Raw genomic sequence first — 19143 nt, 5'->3', positions numbered from 1 at the left:
GTCTAATATGGCTAGTTATGGAATTCCTACATGAAGTAAACAATGGACTCGACAATGTGCTGCTGTAAGGTTGTTTGTTATTGTGATAGTGCTTCAGTCATTGATTTTGATTGTGATGCTGCAGGTTTTTGATGAAACTGAGCCATGAAACAGTCACTATTGAGCTGAAGAATGGCACACAGGTGCATGGCACCATTACAGGTAATTATGTTATATAATATAATAACCTTCAATGCTGTATCTGCTTCAGGTTTACGTTTAAGAGTATGCTTTCTCTTTGAATCCTGTACACAGGTGTGGATGTCAGTATGAACACTCACCTCAAAGCTGTGAAGATGACCCTCAAAAACAGAGAGCCCACTCAGCTGGAGTCTCTCAGTATCCGTGGCAACAACATCCGCTACTTCATCCTGCCCGACAGTCTTCCTCTGGACACGCTGCTGGTCGACATCGAGCCCAAAGTCAAGTCAAAGAAGAGAGAGGCTGGTGAGTGCTGGAAAAAAAATTTTCCCACCGGTTAATCGACGTGTGACAACACTGGTATCACCGCGGGGGCGTTCCCTCTTTTCCTCGCTTTCATTCGCTTTTAAATAGCTTAAAAGTGGTGTGCGCATTTTACTTTCACTTTCAAATAGCGGCAATTTGGAGTAAAGCAATTGTTCGGTTTTAGTTTGTTTGAATTTCCCCTCTTTTCCTCGCTTTCCTTCGCTCTTAAATAGCTTAAAAGTGGTGTGCGCATTTTACTTTCACTTTCGAATTAGCGGCAGTTCGGCATCAATTGCTTGACTGCAACAACAAAATACAACGTCAAACTCACTTTAGCCTATATATAAAACATAGAACTTTTATTAACAAAATGAATAAAAATACACCATGCTATAGGGCAGGCTATGCCTAATATAAAATGACAAATAACTTACATAAAGTTTAAATAGGTATACAAAACTGGAAATAGGCGAAGTAAACATGTATAATATATAACCAAATAAATAAGAAATGTAGAACGTTTATTAGCAAAACGAGTAAGAAAGCTTGGAGGCACGGCATACACCTTGATGTCAAATAAAATAAATAATCAACACAAAGTTTAATTTAGTTAAAATCAGCAAACAATGTGGAACCAACTAAATAAGAAACGAATGTTTAAAAAAACTTCCAAAACTTTTCAAAATCCAAAATATTGCCAAACAGGCGCTTTTGGGTCTCGTTTCGAAACTAAATCATCCGCGATCGTCTTGTCCGTCTCACCTCACCTCACTCTTCCTGTCTGTCTCACCTCACTCTTCCTGTCTGTCTCACCTCACTCTTCTTGTCTGTCTCACCTCACCTCACTCTTCTTGTCTCTCACCTCACTCGTCTTGTCTGTCTCACCTCACTCGTCTTGTCTGTTCCTGTCCGTCTCGCCTCACTCTTCCTGTCCGTCTCGCCTCACTCTTCCTGTCCGCCTCGCCTCACTCGTCCTGTCCGCCTCGCCTCACTCTTCGTCCGCCTCGCCTCACTCTTCGTCCGTCTCGCCTCACTCTTCGTCCGTCTCGCCTCACTCGTCTTGTCCGTCTCGCCTCACTCGTCTTGTCCGTCTCGCCCGACAGTGGGGGTCGGTGACGTGGTGGGCAAGTGACGTAACCGGTGTTGCGGCTTAACACCGGTATCACCGTCAACACCGTCTACCGCGGCAAGCCTAAACTGAACATGACATTGAAACACAGATTGATTATGAAAACGTTCATTTGTTTCCATCTGTCTTGCAGTGGCAGCCCGTGGGCGAGGAAGAGGACGGGGTCGGGGCAGAGGAAGAGGACGTGGCCGTGGCGGGCCGAGGAGATGAACGTCTCAAGCCACTGTACATCTGTGTGCTTTGTACAGAATTTTTTGTTTGTTTTCATTTAGAAAATATTTTTATTTTTATTTTGTACATTAAATTCATTTCTTTTGAAAACTGTTTTGAGTCTTTTGTTGGAGTCCTGAACTGTTTGTACTAATCATAAGGCAGTGATATTTCTGCAAAGGTGTCTCGTTATTTTTCTACATTTATGTCAATAAACTGCTTGATTTAACTTGTGTAGTTGTTTACTGAAGGATGTTACTTTTTATTTAAAGGGGTCCTATTATGCTCTTTTACAAAGTTTTGATTTTGTTTTGGGGGTGTACTAGAACAGGCTCTCATACTAGGTTGTTCGAAAAACACATTATTTTTCACATACTTTGAGCTTTGTAACTTTGCAGATCTTTTTTTTGCTCAAACAGCGACATTACAGACTAACTAAAGTTGAAAAAGTGAAAAAGCATAATAGGACCCCTTTAAGCTATAATGGCCTGTGTTGAAGCCCAATAATATTGCTGCTTATTTATTTATAAAAAAAAAAGTGAATTTAGACCAAAATACCCAAGTTTGTAATGGATCTACTGCAGTTGCTACTGAAAACCTCTCCATTCATCGTGTAAGATTGCTGTTCATTGGAAACCTGGAAATACAATGGACTTTTTATATTAAAATATATATTCTTAATTCAAGTATTTCTGGTTATGCACAAAAGTCTCGTTTTCTTTTCCTTTTTTTAACGATGCTCAAAAATCCTGATCCAATAAAGTTTTGGTTTTTAAATATGTTAAACATATCTTTACTTTCCATAAAAATTTATGATCTAACATAGTTATTTTTCCTTTAGTTTAAAAACAAAAAAAAAGTGTTGGACCAATATTGCCTAAACGTTGTTTTACACATCTGTGTTAGCGTGAAAGGACGTTTGGGGCTTTTATTTTGAAAATTGTGAGCAAACTGCACGGGTCAGTTGCCTTTAGCGAATCGGTTCATGTGAACGAGCCAATTTTTTTTTTTTTTGCGTTTCATTGTTATTTAAAATACCGCATGTAGCTGACATCATAATCAACATCAATTAAATTATTATTTTTTATTATTATCAAAATCCTAACCCAACTCACAGGCACCTTCCTTGTAAAAGTTACTCCGGTTGTGAATCATTCTAAAGAGTCGACTCACGAGAACGATTCCTTAGTGAATCTGACACTTAGCTAGCTAGCTGTCTTTAGCCAAACGAACTGGAGCTTTCAAAGGTTATAAAAGCCCCCAGGATTTGTTTTTTAAAACGCGTATGCATATCTTCTCTTCACGTTGCTTTGGGCACAGCGTTAATAAAATGTCATCCAGCGGGTTTTTCATGTACTTTGCTTTTGGCAGTAATTTACTGAAAGAGAGACTTCAGCTGAAAAACCCATCCGCTGTGTTTCACTGCGTCGGCAGGATACAGGTAAACAAACACATTATTTGATTGATTAACATTGTAAGGATTGTAAGGAAATTGCATTTTGAAACAATGTTAACGTTACCTTGGAAAACAAATAGTTTATTATTACATTTCCCCCTCTAATTATAGAACTGTATGGTTAGATATATTAATTATTAACTCATTTGTTTACTTATTTGAATGAAAAAAATCTTCACATATATATATATTTTTTTTAAATATTAAATTTTTTTAATTTGTGAAAATATTTTTAGAAAGTGGGAATTAAAAAAAAAAAATTTTTATAACATAAAATTATTAAAAAAAAAATATATATATATATATATAAAAAAAAGCATCATACAACAGGATGTTGATGGACATGTACTATAGTACTCTATAAAGTATCATTGTATATATCAAAGCATGACTGTCTTGTAAGAGATTTACTGTGTCTCAGGACTACAGGCTGAATTTCGGTCTTTCGGGCGACTGCACTGACTGCGCTTGGCACGGTGGAGTGGCCACAATACAGGAGAGTGAAGGAGACGAGGTCTGGGGAGTCGTGTGGAGGATAGACAGCCAAAACCTGCCCAGTTTAGACCGGTGAGATCACCTGGGACTGTGATCTCTCCCAAAATCACACTTTCATCTTGTATTCATGATCAGTATTGTATGGGATATTGATGTTTCTTTTCACACAGTAAAGCATACATCTCATATCGGTATTTCATGTCCATTTATTTATTTTGCAAGCAGAAGTTGTAGTATGCTGGTTTTTAGTACTTTCGTCTTTGACAAAATAGTATACAAGTTAAAAAAAGCTATAACATAGGCTTTCATCATCAGCTTAGTCAGATAGCAGCCACTAGATTGAGCATCCTTATTGCACCCTGTAAAGCTTCCATATGTTGAAAATGTTCTACTCGAGAATTAAATATACCGTATCTCACAGAAGTGAGTACACCCCTCACATTTTTGTAAATATTTTATTATATCTTTTCATGTGACAACACTGACGAAATGACACTTTGCTACAATGTAAAGTAGTGAGTGTGCAGCTTGTATAACAGTGTCAATTTGCTGTCCCCTCAAAATAACTCAACACACAGCCATTAATGTCTAAACCGCTGGCCACAAAAGTGAGTACACCCCTAAGTGAAAATGTCCAAATTGGGCCTAATTAGCCATTTTCTCTCCCCGGTGTCATGTGACTCATTAGTGTTACAGACCCGCAGGAAATTACCTATTTTTATTTATTTTTTTCAAACTTATCAAGTCAATTAATCATAAATAAAGTCCCGGACTTTAACCCAATGTTAGGCACATGTTGGGTTGAAATCTTTTGTAATAAGAACTGAACAGAAGATACACTGATCGTCACAATCAGCTTGTAAAAGCTTTCTTATTATGTAAAATGGGGCACCAGTACAAATGTCAGTTCTGAAGAAGAAACAAAAGGTTTCTTTGTTTGCCTTTGGATCAAGTATTGGATCATGGAAAGTAAAAAAAAAACACATCCGTGTGTGATGATCACTATGGGTTTGTGTCGGTTGATTCTGTTGAATGTGATGTTTGATCCAGAGAAGGTCAGACTAACATCTAAAACCGGAAAGTAAAACACAGACAGTCAAATGCATGTGACATTACTGCACTATCCACTCTAGAACAATTAAAACAAACTTTGCTCTATTAATATGATAATATAATCCTGTGATAAATGGTGTCAAAAAGCCCCATTTAATCATCCAGTTTATAATGTCAAATCCAAAACGCCATGGATGATGACTTTTATCCTTTGACCCTGAAAAAAATGTATGATACTGTAAGGTCCGCCCACTGGTCCAACGACGGTAGCCAGTGATCCGGAAGAAGGGTTCTCGCGTGTTGCTGTCTTTCCTTTTATACAGCACAACAATATTAAATTAAATACATTTTATGTTTTGTGAAATTTTGGGGGGTCTCAAAAAATATTGACAATGTGTTATTTTGACGTGCAATTTCAGTTTTGTGTAATGTGATCATCGTGGATTATTATGTGTAAAATTGCAAAAATATAATTCATTCATGCATGACGGTGATTTAAACCTAATTCACTTCAATAAAGATAACTATACATGCTATTCTTGTCATGAGCATCAAGGTGTGGGGGCGCTGCGGTGCAAATTCCACTCATGTTTAGTACGTTAACTCAAAGATTCGTAGAAAAAATATAAACGCTGGACCCTGTGGTCCATTCTGTGTTAAGGTAAGGCATGTTATTCGCAATTATGTGTCGTGGCTGGGTTGTTATAGGTCTGCGTGACTCTCGATGTCTTAGGCCTAATTGAACGGAGGAATTATGGTGTTCTTCTGTAGCCTGATGACGAGTAACTTTAACCGTTGTTCATGTGAACTCAAAGACAGCCTGATGCTTTGTTTATAGACTATTTGTGGGTGGCTGTTTGTTGTTTCACCTATCAATTTGTGTCGATAAAATATAATAGGGTAAATCCTGTATAGTGATTTATCCTATATAGTGCTTGCATAAAGCAAGTAGTGCATACACTTGTAGCTGTTATGTATCTTTGTAAGTGATTGTAAGCATGCGCAATGTAGTTCGAACATTGCCCCCAGATACATGATTGACTGGCTGGGGCATAACACGCTTTTTTGTTTGTTCACACAGAGACCTAAACTCTCCAGGTGAAGTAACAGAGCGTGTTTGTGGCTGTTGAGCACATCCTCCGAATGGGCCAAAACCAGCCAATCGTCCAAATAATTCAATATGCATATTCCGCTCGCTCTCAGAGGGGAAAGTGCCGCATCCACATATTTCGTAAATGTATGCTGCGCCAGCGCTAGCCCGAACGGCATCACCGTGAACTGATACGCTATGCCTTCGAACGCAAATCTCAGAAAGCGCCTGTGAAGAGGGGCGATCTGTATATGAAAATATGCGTCCTTCAGGTCCACCGAAATAAACGAATCTCCGGGTTGAATCTGCGTGAGTATCAGCTTTAGTGTTGTCATTTTGAAAATGATGGGTCTCAGGTCTAAGATTGGACGGAAAAACCCGCTTTCTCTCTCGCTTGGCGGGATCACTTACACTTGTAGCTGTTATGTATCTTTGTAAGTGATTGTAAGCATGCGCAATGTAGTTTGAACATTGCCCCCAGATACATGATTGACTGGCTGGGGCATAACACGCTTTTTTGTTTGTTCACACAGAGACCTAAACTCTCCTGGTGAAGTAACAGAGCGTGTTTGTGGCTGTTGAGCACATCCTCCGAATGGGCCAAAACCAGCTAATCGTCCAAATAATTCAATATGCGTATTCCGCTCGCTCTCAGAGGGGAAAGTGCCGCATCCACATATTTCGTAAATGTATGCTGCACCAGCGCTAGCCCGAACGGCATCACCGTGAACTGATACGCTATGCCTTCGAACGCAAATCTCAGAAAGCGCCTGTGAAGAGGGGCGATCTGTATATGAAAATATGCGTCCTTCAGGTCCACCGAAATAAACGAATCTCCGGGTTGAATCTGCGTGAGTATCAGCTTTAGTGTTGTCATTTTGAAAATGATGGGTCTCAGGTCTAAGATTGGACGGAGACCACCATCTTTTTTTGGGATGACAAAGTACCGGCTGTAAAACCCACTTTCTCTCTCGCTTGGCGGGACCACTTCTATCGCGTGTTTCGTGAGGAGATTGAGAATTTCTTGCCTCAGCACTGGCTTGTTGTGTGCCAGAACTGTCGACATGACCACGCCATTGAACCGGGGAGGTCTGCGCCGAAACTGAAGCGTGTAGTCATGCTCTATTACGTTCCGCAACCAATCCGGAATGGACCGCCATGCGCTTGCAAAAAGATAATCTCCGGGTTGAATCTGCGTGAGTATCAGCTTTAGTGTTGTCATTTTGAAAATGATGGGTCTCAGGTCTAAGATTGGACGGAAAAACCCGCTTTCTCTCTCGCTTGGCGGGATCACTTCTATCGCGTGTTTCGTGAGGAGATTGAGAATTTCTTGCCTCAGCACTGGCTTGTTGTGTGCCAGAACTGTCGACATGACCACGCCATTGAACCGGGGAGGTCTGCGCCGAAACTGAAGCGTGTAGTCATGCTCTATTACGTTCCGCAACCAATCCGGAATGGACCGCCATGCGCTTGCAAAAAGACACAGAGGGTGGAGCGCCTCGCCCTCTGAATTCTGAGCAACGCCGCTGTATACCGGGGTCATGTTCAGAAAGCTCACGGGACGAGTGGGAGTGCTGTTTGTTAGCGAAGGCCGTGCCTCGCCGATTAACGGGGAGTGCGAGTCTTCTGCTGAATGTAGTGCTGGGCGGTATACTGGTTCATACCGAATACCGGTGTTTATTTTTGTTATGATATGAATTCTTTAAATACCGCAATACTGGTATATGTCACTTAAACAACGTTCGGAACGCGACACTGTTTGAAAGGGGTCCCTTTTCACTGGTGCACTGTGGTGAGGGACCGCTAGAATATTTTAAACTCACCAGGGAAAGGGTTAATAGCACTAAATAGCAACCAATTAAATGTACATTTTTAATCATAACTACTCACTTAAGTGTCTTCAGTTTATAATGTGGATCATCCTTCAGATCAGACAGCAGCTTCACATCTGAGAATCTTAGTTCATTTCCAGACAGATCTAGTTCTCTCAGGTGTGAGGGGTCTGATCTCAGAGCTGAAGCCAGAGCAGCACAACCTTCATCTGTGACTCCACAATAACTCAACCTGTAGAGAACAATGACACTCTTCAGTCTCTCAGTTCAGGATCTACAGCTCAGATAAGCAGGAACTTCACAATCAGAAAGAGAGACTTAATCCATGACATGATCAACAGCTCCAGTCTAAGGTTCAGACCCGCTTCTACATGTTGCTTATCATTATGTTCAGTGCTTAATTTGTAAATGAATAATTGCTTATGAAATGCAATTAACTTTAGGTTGGCTTGTGAAAGCCTAGCCTGAAAGTTTGAAGGCTTGAAGATTTGCACTGACTTTTTTTTTTTAAAGATATGAACCAAATATTATTAATATAGTTGATCATTATTATTGATTATTATTTGTAAACGTTATTTTTTTATTAACCATTAACTCAGGCTACAATATTTTCTACATAGCTGTTCTACTTTTATCTCATATTTCTTCCCATTTATAAAATAAGTTATGTCCATTTGTTATTTATTTGGTAAGTAGGCATATAATAAGCAAAAATGTACAGTCATTCACAAATTTGCATTGGGGTCACTATCTGCTTTATTTAATGGATATAACACTGTCTATCCACCTTTTTCCTCAACACAGAAGTAAGCCTATGGGTGAGACTTCCGGATCATTATCCGCTATAGGGAAATAACGAGAAGAATAACAACGTGCAGTAAACGGTAACACTGTTTGCTCTACAAATCAGTGTGCTCATAATTAAGGTAATACATTAAAATAATATGGTAAGACACATCAATTTGCAATATCAAGCAGCAAAACAAGCTGTTTTGTACAGCTAAAAATAGCTGGATGCGGATGAGACCGGAAGTCATACCCATAAAATTTACAAATGGCTGCACCCACTCTTACGGGAAGAAAAAAGTGGATATTTATCCATTTTCATCAGTATGTTATGGAGCCCCTAAAGGGACATGGTGATGGGGAAAAAAGATGAGATGGGAAGAGAAAATACTGTATATTTCAAAGCTTTTGCATTCACAAATGCAAAGTTTCTCAGGGCAACAAAAAAGTTTTCCTTCAACCTGGAAATGAGGAACCATGTTCAACAGCAAACTCCCAAAACATGCATTTGTAAAATAGCTTATCATCACCTTCACAACAACTCTAATGGATAACGAGACTCACCTGTCTCGTTATACACCTTGTCTCTCCTTTTTACACTTGGTACATTTCCTGACATGATAAAGTTCTACAAATGGATCCTATCCTTATGAGAGCTACCATGAACTTTTTGTGAATATTTCTTTGTGAGTAGTGTGTGCAATTCTCAGAAGATTTACCACAGTATCTCCAGTTTACAGTGAAGATCCTTCAGCAGATCAGAGAGCAGATTCATTGTTGACGATCTTAGTTTATTTCCAGACAGATCCAGTTGTCTCAGGTGTGAGGGGTTTGATCTCAGAGCTGAAGCCAGCGCAGCACAACCTTTATATGTCACACCACAATCCCTCAACCTGTAGAGAACAATGACATGCTTCACTCTCTCAGTTCAGGAGCTACAGCTCAGATAAGCAGAAACTTCACAATCAGAAAGAGGGACTTAATCCATGACATGATTAACAGTTCCAGTCTAAGGTTCAGACACGCTTCTACACAAAAATATCATTAAATATATATATTTTTTTCTTTCTTTCTTTTCGCTTTCACAATGAAACCCACAGCGTCTCGACATGGCGGCGGCAACAATACTACAGCGAGAATAAAACTTACGCCTTCATTCTTTGCGTAAACATTTGGGCGGCGTTATGCAAATCTTCCCACACAGGGACGTAGACATGTGGGGGCGTGTTTAAACGAGGCGTTTTTTGGGAGGGCGTGGACAAGTCTTAACTTTTATAAAGAATATCTCTTTGGGTTTGAGACTTTAGTCTTTGCAACTTTAGGGATCTTATCTATTCACGAACAGCTTGTAAGACTCCAAAGAGAAAGGAAAACTTGAAATCGCACCAAAAATTTAAATTCTGTCATTAATTACTCACCCTCATGTCGTTCCAAACCCGTAAGACCTTCATTCATCTTCGGAACCCAAATTAAGATATTTTTGATGACATCGGAGAGCTCTCTGACCCTTCATAGACAGCAACGCAACTGTAATGTTCCCAGGTGCAGAAACGTAGTAAGGACATCGGTAAAACAGTCCATGTGACATCAGTGGCGTAACTTCAATTTTGCGAAGCTACGAGAATACAGTACTTTTTGTACGCAAGGGAAAAAAAAGACTTTATTCAACAATTCTTCCATTTTAAATACTTGCCATTTTAGAGAGTATCACAATGCATACGCACGCTTTCCCCTAAGCGTAAACAATGCTGATTACGCAGATTACGTTCATGCGCGTGCTTTCTCCCCCAAACGTAAACAACACATCGATTACGCTTTTGGGTACTCTCCGAAATAGCGGAAGACGCAACTCGGGGGAGAATAATTGTTATAATTGTTGTAAATAAATTGTTATTTTTGTTTTCTTTGCACTCAAAAAGTATTCTCGTAGCTTCGCAAAACTGAAGTTGAGCCACTGATGTCACATGGACTGTTTTACCGATGTCCTTACTACGTTTCTGGACCTGGGAACATTACAGATGCGTTGCTGTCTATGCAGGGTCTGGAGCTCTCACATTTCATCAATAATATCTTAATTTGTGTTCAGACGATGAACGAAGGTCTTACAGGTTTGGAACGTCATGAGGATGAGTAATTAATGACAGAATTTTCATTTTGGGGTGATCTAACCCTTTAAGGCCCTGTCCACACGAACGCAGTTATTTTCAAAACCACAGCTTTTTCTACGTGGTTTGGCCATTCGTCCACACGCAAACGCTGCACCAGGTCACTGAAACTGAAATTTTTTTAAAACTCCTGCTAGGGTGAAGATTTTCAAAAACTCCGGTTGCAGTGTTATCCTGTAGACAGCGAAACCGGAGTTTTTGGCTTGAGACGTCGGAGTATGTACCATTATCTCCACCTACTGGAAACTTTTTCAGGCTTCTGATTGGCCAACATGGCTTTACGGTTGAGATTATATCGCCACCTGATGGTTTGGCATGCTCTTGACAGTGCTTCATAGCATGCGTTTGCGTTCTCATGTGGATGGAGATTTTTTTTTAAAAGGAAGGAAAAACTCAGTTTATAAAAATACCCGTGTACGTGTGGACATGGCCTAAAACATACTTAACAATTTTTTTTTAAAAAGGGCAGAATGAGGAGCAAGGATGACAAGGGGGATAAGGCCAAACGCAACCATGCGTAATTAAAGACATTTTAAGGTGATTTTATTCAAACTGGCTGAAAAATCATAAATTCAGTCATTATTAATATGAGTTTTTCCATTTTGACCGATAGGTGTCACTGTTATCAAATTGATGTGGTGTGGTCAATGACGTGGCAATGACACAAAGTTTGGTATCAGTATGTCAAAGCTTTGCAGAGATACAGCCTCAGATACAGTTTAGCATCATGCAATTAAATTTGTTAAGGCAGTAAATGAAAACTGTTTTGCCGATCAACACAAAATCCATAACTTTTTGTCAGTACAGCCTGAAGATGACTTCGGTCGAGTTTGGTGAAAAATTGGACCAACAGTCAATGAGAAGTTTGAAAAAGTAGATTTCAAAATAAATCAAAATGGTGGACAGGAAGTTCAGCTGATTATGGCATAATTGTAACAATGTTTTCTGCATAATCCAACTAACAAGACCAGTCACATGACAACAGGCAAAACTGTTTATAAGTTATTAGCATTTTTAGAAATTTCATTATGATATACCAATGCGTTCATAAAACATCGGGTGCATCGTCTCAATCAGCTCCCTTTTTCAGGAGTCAATACTTAGGACCATGTGATATTTCAGTTTTTCTTTTTTAATAAATCTGCAAAAATGTCAACAATGCTGTGTTTTTCTGTCAATATGGGGTGCTGTGTGTACATTAATGAGGAAAAATAATTTACTTAAATGATTTTAGCAAATGGCTGCAATATAACAAAGAGTGAAAAATATAAGGGGGTCTGAATACTTTCCATACCCACTGCAAAGGGAGTCTTGTGATTTTTGGCCAAACCGTTCACAAGTTTTAAGCAAGAATAGCCATTTTTCATATCTCCTGACCACTAGGCAGCACTGTGCTGAAACTGTGCATGGTTGTCATTAAACACACCAGTTTGGTCTGAATACACTAAAGCATGCGAAGCATTTGAATGATCTTGAGCCAAGTAATCAGAGGAAAAATTAATTATTAATTTGTCTCTGAAGGTCAATAACTATCTGGAACTGAACCATGTTCAACAGCAAACTCACAAACCACAAGTGTTTGTAGTGTTGCAGCAGGAATGACGAGACTGTGAACTCTGAACTGTATTGTGTGTGTGAAGCATTTTTTGTAACGGAAATTTGCCTCTCCTTTTACACTTGGCATATTTCCTGATATGTGGATAAAACTCTACAGATAATCATACATCCTTGTCAGAACTACAACTATAAACTATTTGTTAATATTTCTATGTGTGTACCAGTGTGTTTGATCCTCAGAGAGATGATCTTACTTCAGTTTCTCCAGTTTACAGAGAGGATCCTTCAGTAGATCAGAGAGCAGATTCACTCCTGATGCTCCTAGTTTGTTTCCAGACAGATTCAGTTCTCTCAGGTGTTCAGGGTTTGATCTCAGAGCTGAAGCCAGAGCAACACAACCTTCATCTGTGACGCCACAATCCCTCAACCTGTAGAGGATAAAGAACATACATAATGAACAGACACCAGCTGAAATTAAATAAAAAATGTGAGAACTACAAATGTAATTCAAAAAGACATTATAGCATACACATAAACATCATCATGTCAGTGGATGTGACATTTATGCCAACTCTGAAGAGTCAAACATAAACTTTCTATACGCTATAAATTTTAATGACTTCATCTGTTCACATGATCCATTTTGGACAGTGCTCGCTCAAAAAAATGTGGCTGCAGTGCACATAACGACCACTGGGAGCCATTAATAATAGATTCTCAAATGTTCCATATAAAACCTTTAAAGGGTTACTCCACCCCAAAATGAAAATTTTGTCATTAATCACTTACCCACATGTCGTTCCAAACACCGTAAAAGCTTAGTTCGTCTTCGGAAACCGTTTAAGATATTTTGGATGAAAACCGGGAGGCTTGTGACTGTCCCATTGACTGCCAAGTAAATTGCACTGTCAAGGTCCATAAAAGTATGAAAGACATCGTCAAATTAGTCCATCTGCCATCAGCGGTTCAATCAGAATTTTATGAAGCGACTAATGTTGTCACAGTACCAAAATTTCAGTATTCGGTACCAAATACCAGTAAAAATCCACAGTTCTCGGTACCAATTTCGGTACCAAAGCAAAACATAAAAACATGCTTATTAAAAAATTTGACAATACTTTAATTTAATCCAAACTGTGTACATATTTAATTTAAAGGGATTTGAAAACCTAGAGTTATTCAGCCAAGAATAACAACTAAGTTAGCTAAAAAAAAAAAAAAAAAACCCAAAAACTGCTTTTCTGACTGATATGACACAAACAATGTTAACCATTTGTACATTCTCTAACACGCATATTTTAGATTCACAATTCATTTAAAAGCCTCTGGTGTGTAAAAATAGTAAATATCATCATGGCCTGATAATAATGATAATGATATGATAATAAAAGTCATAAGAGCATAATAATTAATAAAGAAACCTCATTCTAATGCTCATTATTTTAGCGTTAGCCACACTTATGCTAATGATTAACTACTCTAATAGCAGCGTTCATTTCAATCCGACATTCAAATTAAAATATTGAATAATATTCATAACAGAAGCGGTGTTTCCCACAGACTTGCACTCTATTTGTGGTGGCATATATATGCAAATTCATTCTCTGCCAGCAGGAGGCGCTTGTAAAGCGGGAGAGATGGAGGTTTTCCCGGTAACGGCTGTACACAAAGCAGCGCTCAGCTCACAAACGCTGCTCAGGCATTACAGGCAAGATGAAATGAAAATGACATCCATAATTTTCTGAAGACAGTCGGTTTCCTTCAGAAATACAGTGATATAAAAACACCTGCACCGGGTTTCGACTTTGACACGTGCAGTGTTCATGTTTATTCAACGAATTCAAAGCCTTTTGGAAAATCTATTTGTGGCGGTGAGTTTTGATATTGTGGCGGGCGCCTCAAATAAATCAATGTATGGGAAAATGAAACTTGCCTGCTTGAACTCTTTCATTTGATCCGGGTGACTGTCTTTAAAGTATTTTGTTAGTTTGATGTGTTTCCTCATTTTGAGGTCGCCACGTCTCAGTGCTTTTATAAAGAGAGCGCATCTGTGCACCTTTCAGATAGCGCATCAAGAACTCGGGACTCGGTACCACCGGTACTTAAAAAACGTTTTCATTTTTTTAGTACTGACTTGGTACCGAAGTACCGGGTCTTTTGACAACACTAGAAGTGACGAAAATATTTTTGTTCACAAAGATAAATAAAAATAGTGACTTTATTCAACAATTTGTCTCCTCCGTGTCACTGTAGCGCCATTTTGGAGAGTATCCACTGAACGCAAACTGAGTACGCTGTTCTGTGTCAGCCCCGCGTTTTCGTTCAAATCAAGGCATACATAAACGTAGAAAACGCATCCGTGTGGTGCAGCTGACACAGAAGAGCGTATGCATGGTGCTACAGTGACACGGAGGAGACAAATTGTTGAATAAAGTCATTATTTTTGTTTTCTTTGCGTACAAAAAGTATTCTCGTCGCTTCATAAAATTCAGATTGAACCACTGATGGCATATGGACTATTTTGATGACTAATTTCAATACTTTTCTGGACCTTGACAGTGTAATTTACTATGCAGTCAATGGGACAGACACAAGTCTCACGGTTTTCACCCAAAATATCTTAAATTGTGTTCCAAAGACGAATGAAGCTTTTACGGGTTTGGAACGACATGGGGGTAAAGTGATTGACAAAATTTTCATTTTGGGGTAGAGTAACCCTTTAAGGCCCAACTGAGCAAGACAAAGGCCAATAGTGAAACTGGCAGCCCCTGCGGGTCTGCCAGTTTTAAGAAAGCACATGCTAAAATGATAAATGTGATCATATTTTATCAGTGTAGTGAATGTTTTCAGTGTGACTTACTGAACTGATCTGGATTCTTTAACCACAGGCAGCAGCTTCTGAAGAACTTCATCTGCTGTATTTTGGAATCCAATAAATTTTTTTAGAACAAAAACATCCATCTTCTGCTCTGATGTCAGCAACACATAAACCATAGCTGACCACTGTGAAGAGGAGAGTTTGGTTTCTCTTATTTCTCCAGATTTCAGATAATCTTGGATCTCCTGCATCAGTGAATCATCACCCAGTTCATTCAGACAGTGGAACAGATTGATGGATCTCTCTGGAGCACGATTCTCCCTGATCTTCTGTTTGATGTACTGAACTGTTTTCTCTTTGTTGTAGGAGCAGCTTCCTGTCTGTGTCAGTAGTTCTCGTAAAAGAGTCTGATTGGACTCCAATGAGAGACCCAGAAGAAAACGCATGAAAAGGTCCAGATGTCCATTTTTACTCTGTAAAGCCTCATCCACAGCTCTCTGATGCAGGCCAGATAATGAACTCATCCATCTTAAAAATGTAGAGAAGACACTTTGTTTGGTTTGGTCAAACACATTTCTGTTCTTGTCTGTAAAGGAGTGGTGTGCATATAGAGCTGCTAGATGTTCCTGGATGCTCAGATGAACAAAGCAGAAGACTTTCCCCTGAAACAATCCAAACTCCTCTCTGAAGATCTGAGTGCACAATCCTGAGTACACTGATGCTTCTGTCTCATCAATGCCACAATCTCTCAGGTCTTCCTCATAGAAGATCAGGTTGCCTTTCACAAGCTGCTCAAAAGCCAGTTTCCCCAGTTTTACAATCATATCTTCATCTTTGACTGTCTTCTCATAGTCCTTCTCTTGCTTGATGTTGGTCTGAATGATCAGGAAGTGTGTGTACATTTGAGTGAGAGTCTTGGGAATCTCTCCACTCTCTGCTCGACTCAACATCTTCTCTAGAACAGTGGCTGAGATCCAGCAGAACACTGGGAGGTGGCACATGATGTGGAGGCTCCTTGAAGACTCCAGGTGAGAGATGATTGTATTGGCCAGACTCTGATCTCTGATTCTCTTCCTGAAGTATTCCTCCTTCTGAGCCCAGTCAGGTGTGCCGTGAATCTCTATTATAATTCGTTATTATTAAATAATAGAAATCAGAGGGTTTTACAAATATTTAACCAATGCTAATATTACAAAGGGCTTCTCAGTAAAACTTCGTAACGCTATTGGATCCTCAAGCTCTCAGCTTCTCTGCTTTTTCGTAATGCAAGGGTAAATAACTGATGTTTGAATAGTAAAGCATTTTCTTCAAACACTATGTCTGTAAAAGGCTAATGTTTGTGTGTGTTTGAAGAGCGGAAAAGTAGGTTATTTGCCGTCTAGCCATATATATAAAATATACTTTTGTAGGCCTGCGTTTAAAATATCCTGTGCATAGGCGCTTAATCGTTTATATCATGAGATTTTGACTACGCAGTGTTGTTTAATTATTTACTTTTTTAGCTTTCTTTCTTCCCCCTTATTGTTTATTGCAACAATACACAACTACAATAACTTTGTCTACTGCTCTTATGAAAGTTTATTGCATGATTTGGGGAAATGTTACTATACTGAATGACATAGCATAGACTTCTTCATGGCTAGTTTTTGCGTATTTCATTTCATTCTGTAACCTACTTGTTCTACAGATCTATGTGTACTAGTGTTAAATGCTACTGTTTTTGACAGTTGATAACGTTTATGACACATAATATCATGATCATTTTTGCGTTTCCCTTATGCCAAGTTCACACTGCATGATTTTCAAAGACGTCGCATCACTGTTGGTTTCACACTGAACGACTATCTGGGCTAGCATTCAGTTGTTGCTGTGTTCACACTGCACGATGGAACTACGACAGGAGGTTACACACTGCATGAATTTACAATAGGAAGAATCGCCAACAGCTCTATCTGGTGCAGGGTTGCCAGGTTTCCGCTACAAAACCCGCCCAATTACTACTCAAAACTAGCCTGAAAATAGCCCAATTGCTTTCATTTCAGCAGATTTGATTTAAAATTGCTCTGGACCAGTTGAGAGTCATGACTATAATTAAAAATAATAAATTACATATGTTCAGATTACAGAACATAAATTAAAGAGGTAAAAAATTATATAAAAGTAAATTAACCTTAATTAAACAAATAAATGAACAACACCATATAAATGACAGTGCCGTTGGTCTGAATACCAGCATGGCTGTGATTTGTTTGCACAAGCTGTGCTGATATTCAGACCAACTGAATAATTTTGTTATTATATTGCTTTAACACAATCTCAATAAACAAGAAGTTAATATTGAACAACTTCTTTTTAGATACAGTGTTGCTAGTGTCACGATGCTCTATTGTGAGAAGCACAGAGCGAAAAACAAGGAGACGTGGAGTAGACTTCAAACAAACAGACTTTAATTAACATCCAAGGAGCCAGCAACACACACGTAGCGGGGAAAGACGAACATTCAATACCAGACAAAGAAACTCAGAACAGGACTCACTATAAATACACAGGACTTGACAAGGGGATGATGAGACACACCTGGAACTAATGAGCAATCAAACACATGGGAAAACTAGGTCAGGGCAGGCACATGGAGAGGAAAAACACACAGATAGAGTCCAGGGGCGTGACATATCGGCCACCCTCCCAGAAGGGACACCCAGGAGGGGGCCGGCAGACATAGTCCAGGTAGGTGACGATAGACGATGGAGGGAGGAGCCAAAGAGGAAACAGGAGGGACTTGGAGCAGGAGGAGCCAAATGGGACTCAGGCCACAGCCATGATGACGGCCCATGGTGGAGCCGACTGAGGGAGGAGCCATGGAGGAGGAATGGCCGCCGACTCCAGGGGGCTGACCAATGGCGGCGGAGGAGCCTGAGGCAGAGACGGAGAGCCTATAAGCCTGGGCGACGGGGAGGGTCCGGAGGGCCAAGGCGGAGCAGATGGTGCCAGAGACTGACACGGAGGCATGGATCCGAAAGGGCGAGGTGGAGCCGGAGCGACAGAGGACTGAGGAGGTGCCGAAGGGATGAAGGAACCCGACAGAGCCAAAAGGACGAAGGGACGAGGCGTAGCCAGAGGAGTGGAGTCCCGAGGCGCAGGATGGTCGACGCCAGACCAAGTCGGAGCCGGAGGGACGAGGGAGCCTGGCAGAGCTAGTGGACTGCCGGGCCATGGCGGAGAGGAGGGGGCTAGGATCCATGGTGGAGCCGACGGGTCAATGGGCTGAGGTGGAATCCGGGGCTTAAGGGCTGGAGGCGGAATCAAGGGATACTCCAGCCACAGCGACGCTGGAGGATGGCAGTCCCGCGGAGCTCACACCGTGCTGATGGTGGGCTGAGGGCGAGCAGAGGGGCTGCCAGACAACAGCAGTGGAGGAGGCAGGAGAGGGTGGGTTGGCGGGCATTTATGAGCCTCCGGGCTTAACTTGGGACCAGGAGCCCTCTCAGGGCTGGACGTGGGAACAGGAACTTTCTCTAGGCTGGATGTGGGAACCAGGGGCGGCGTTTCTGTATGGCAGAGTATGGCAGTTGCCATACCCTAGCCCAGTCAGGTGTGCCGTGAATCTCTATTATAATTCGTTATTATTAAATAATAGAAATCAGAGGGTTTTACAAATATTTAACCAATGCTAATATTACAAAGGGCTTCTCAGTAAAACTTCGTAACGCTATTGGATCCTCAAGCTCTCAGGTGTGGGGGGGGGCGCCGTTCTCCCCCCAAAAAACCCCGACCAATTACTACTCAAAACTAGCCTGAAAATAGCCCAATTGCTTTCAAGGGGGTCCCCCAGTTACCGCGTTCAGGGGGTAAAATAATTTTTTTTTTGGAGGGGTTCTCCAGGTACAATTCACATTCCAGGGCTTAAATATCATGTTATTGGGGTCGCTTCAACCTGCTGACATAAAAAACAACCAGCGGCAATCGCGGATTATGTCAACACTGGTCCTCAAACTACGTTTCATATAACTCCTCCCCGAACTTCCCGCTGCCCTGTATCTTGGTCTCTCATTGGCTGTAGGTCATC

General features: G+C 40.4%; 3 protein-coding genes across 3 annotated transcripts in view; 2 read left to right on the top strand and 1 right to left on the bottom strand.

Moving 5' to 3' along the window:
• The first annotated feature begins 100 nt into the window (after positions 1–100).
• On the top strand, positions 101–2054 carry snrpd1 (small nuclear ribonucleoprotein D1 polypeptide). The gene is made up of 3 exons (XM_016240883.1): positions 101–201; positions 295–486; positions 1749–2054. Exons 1-3 carry the CDS (start codon positions 132–134, stop codon positions 1823–1825), a joined length of 339 nt encoding a protein of 112 aa, XP_016096369.1. The 5' UTR covers positions 101–131; the 3' UTR covers positions 1826–2054.
• A 971-nt stretch (positions 2055–3025) lies between these two features.
• ggcta (gamma-glutamylcyclotransferase a) lies at positions 3026–3852 on the top strand. Its single transcript, XM_016240859.1, has 2 exons — positions 3026–3266; positions 3703–3852. Exons 1-2 carry the CDS (start codon positions 3111–3113, stop codon positions 3850–3852), a joined length of 306 nt encoding a protein of 101 aa, XP_016096345.1. The 5' UTR covers positions 3026–3110.
• Positions 3853–7805: 3953 nt separating this feature from the next.
• LOC107557441 (NACHT, LRR and PYD domains-containing protein 12-like) overlaps positions 7806–19143 on the bottom strand; it is a 35743-nt gene continuing 24405 nt past the window's right edge. The window contains exons 6-10 of the mRNA XM_016240858.1: positions 17973–18125; positions 15120–16195; positions 12514–12687; positions 9257–9430; positions 7806–7983 (exon numbers count right to left, since the gene is read on the bottom strand). Of these exons, the coding sequence (XP_016096344.1) occupies positions 7806–7983; positions 9257–9430; positions 12514–12687; positions 15120–16195; positions 17973–18125 (1755 nt within the window). The remainder of the gene's footprint in view (positions 7984–9256; positions 9431–12513; positions 12688–15119; positions 16196–17972; positions 18126–19143) is intronic.

Source organism: Sinocyclocheilus grahami, unplaced genomic scaffold (genome assembly GCF_001515645.1).
Source record: "Sinocyclocheilus grahami isolate Dianchi unplaced genomic scaffold, SAMN03320097.WGS_v1.1 scaffold603.1, whole genome shotgun sequence".
NCBI classification, from domain to species: Eukaryota; Metazoa; Chordata; class Actinopteri; order Cypriniformes; family Cyprinidae; genus Sinocyclocheilus; species Sinocyclocheilus grahami.
This window is presented reverse-complemented; position numbering and strand designations above follow the sequence as displayed.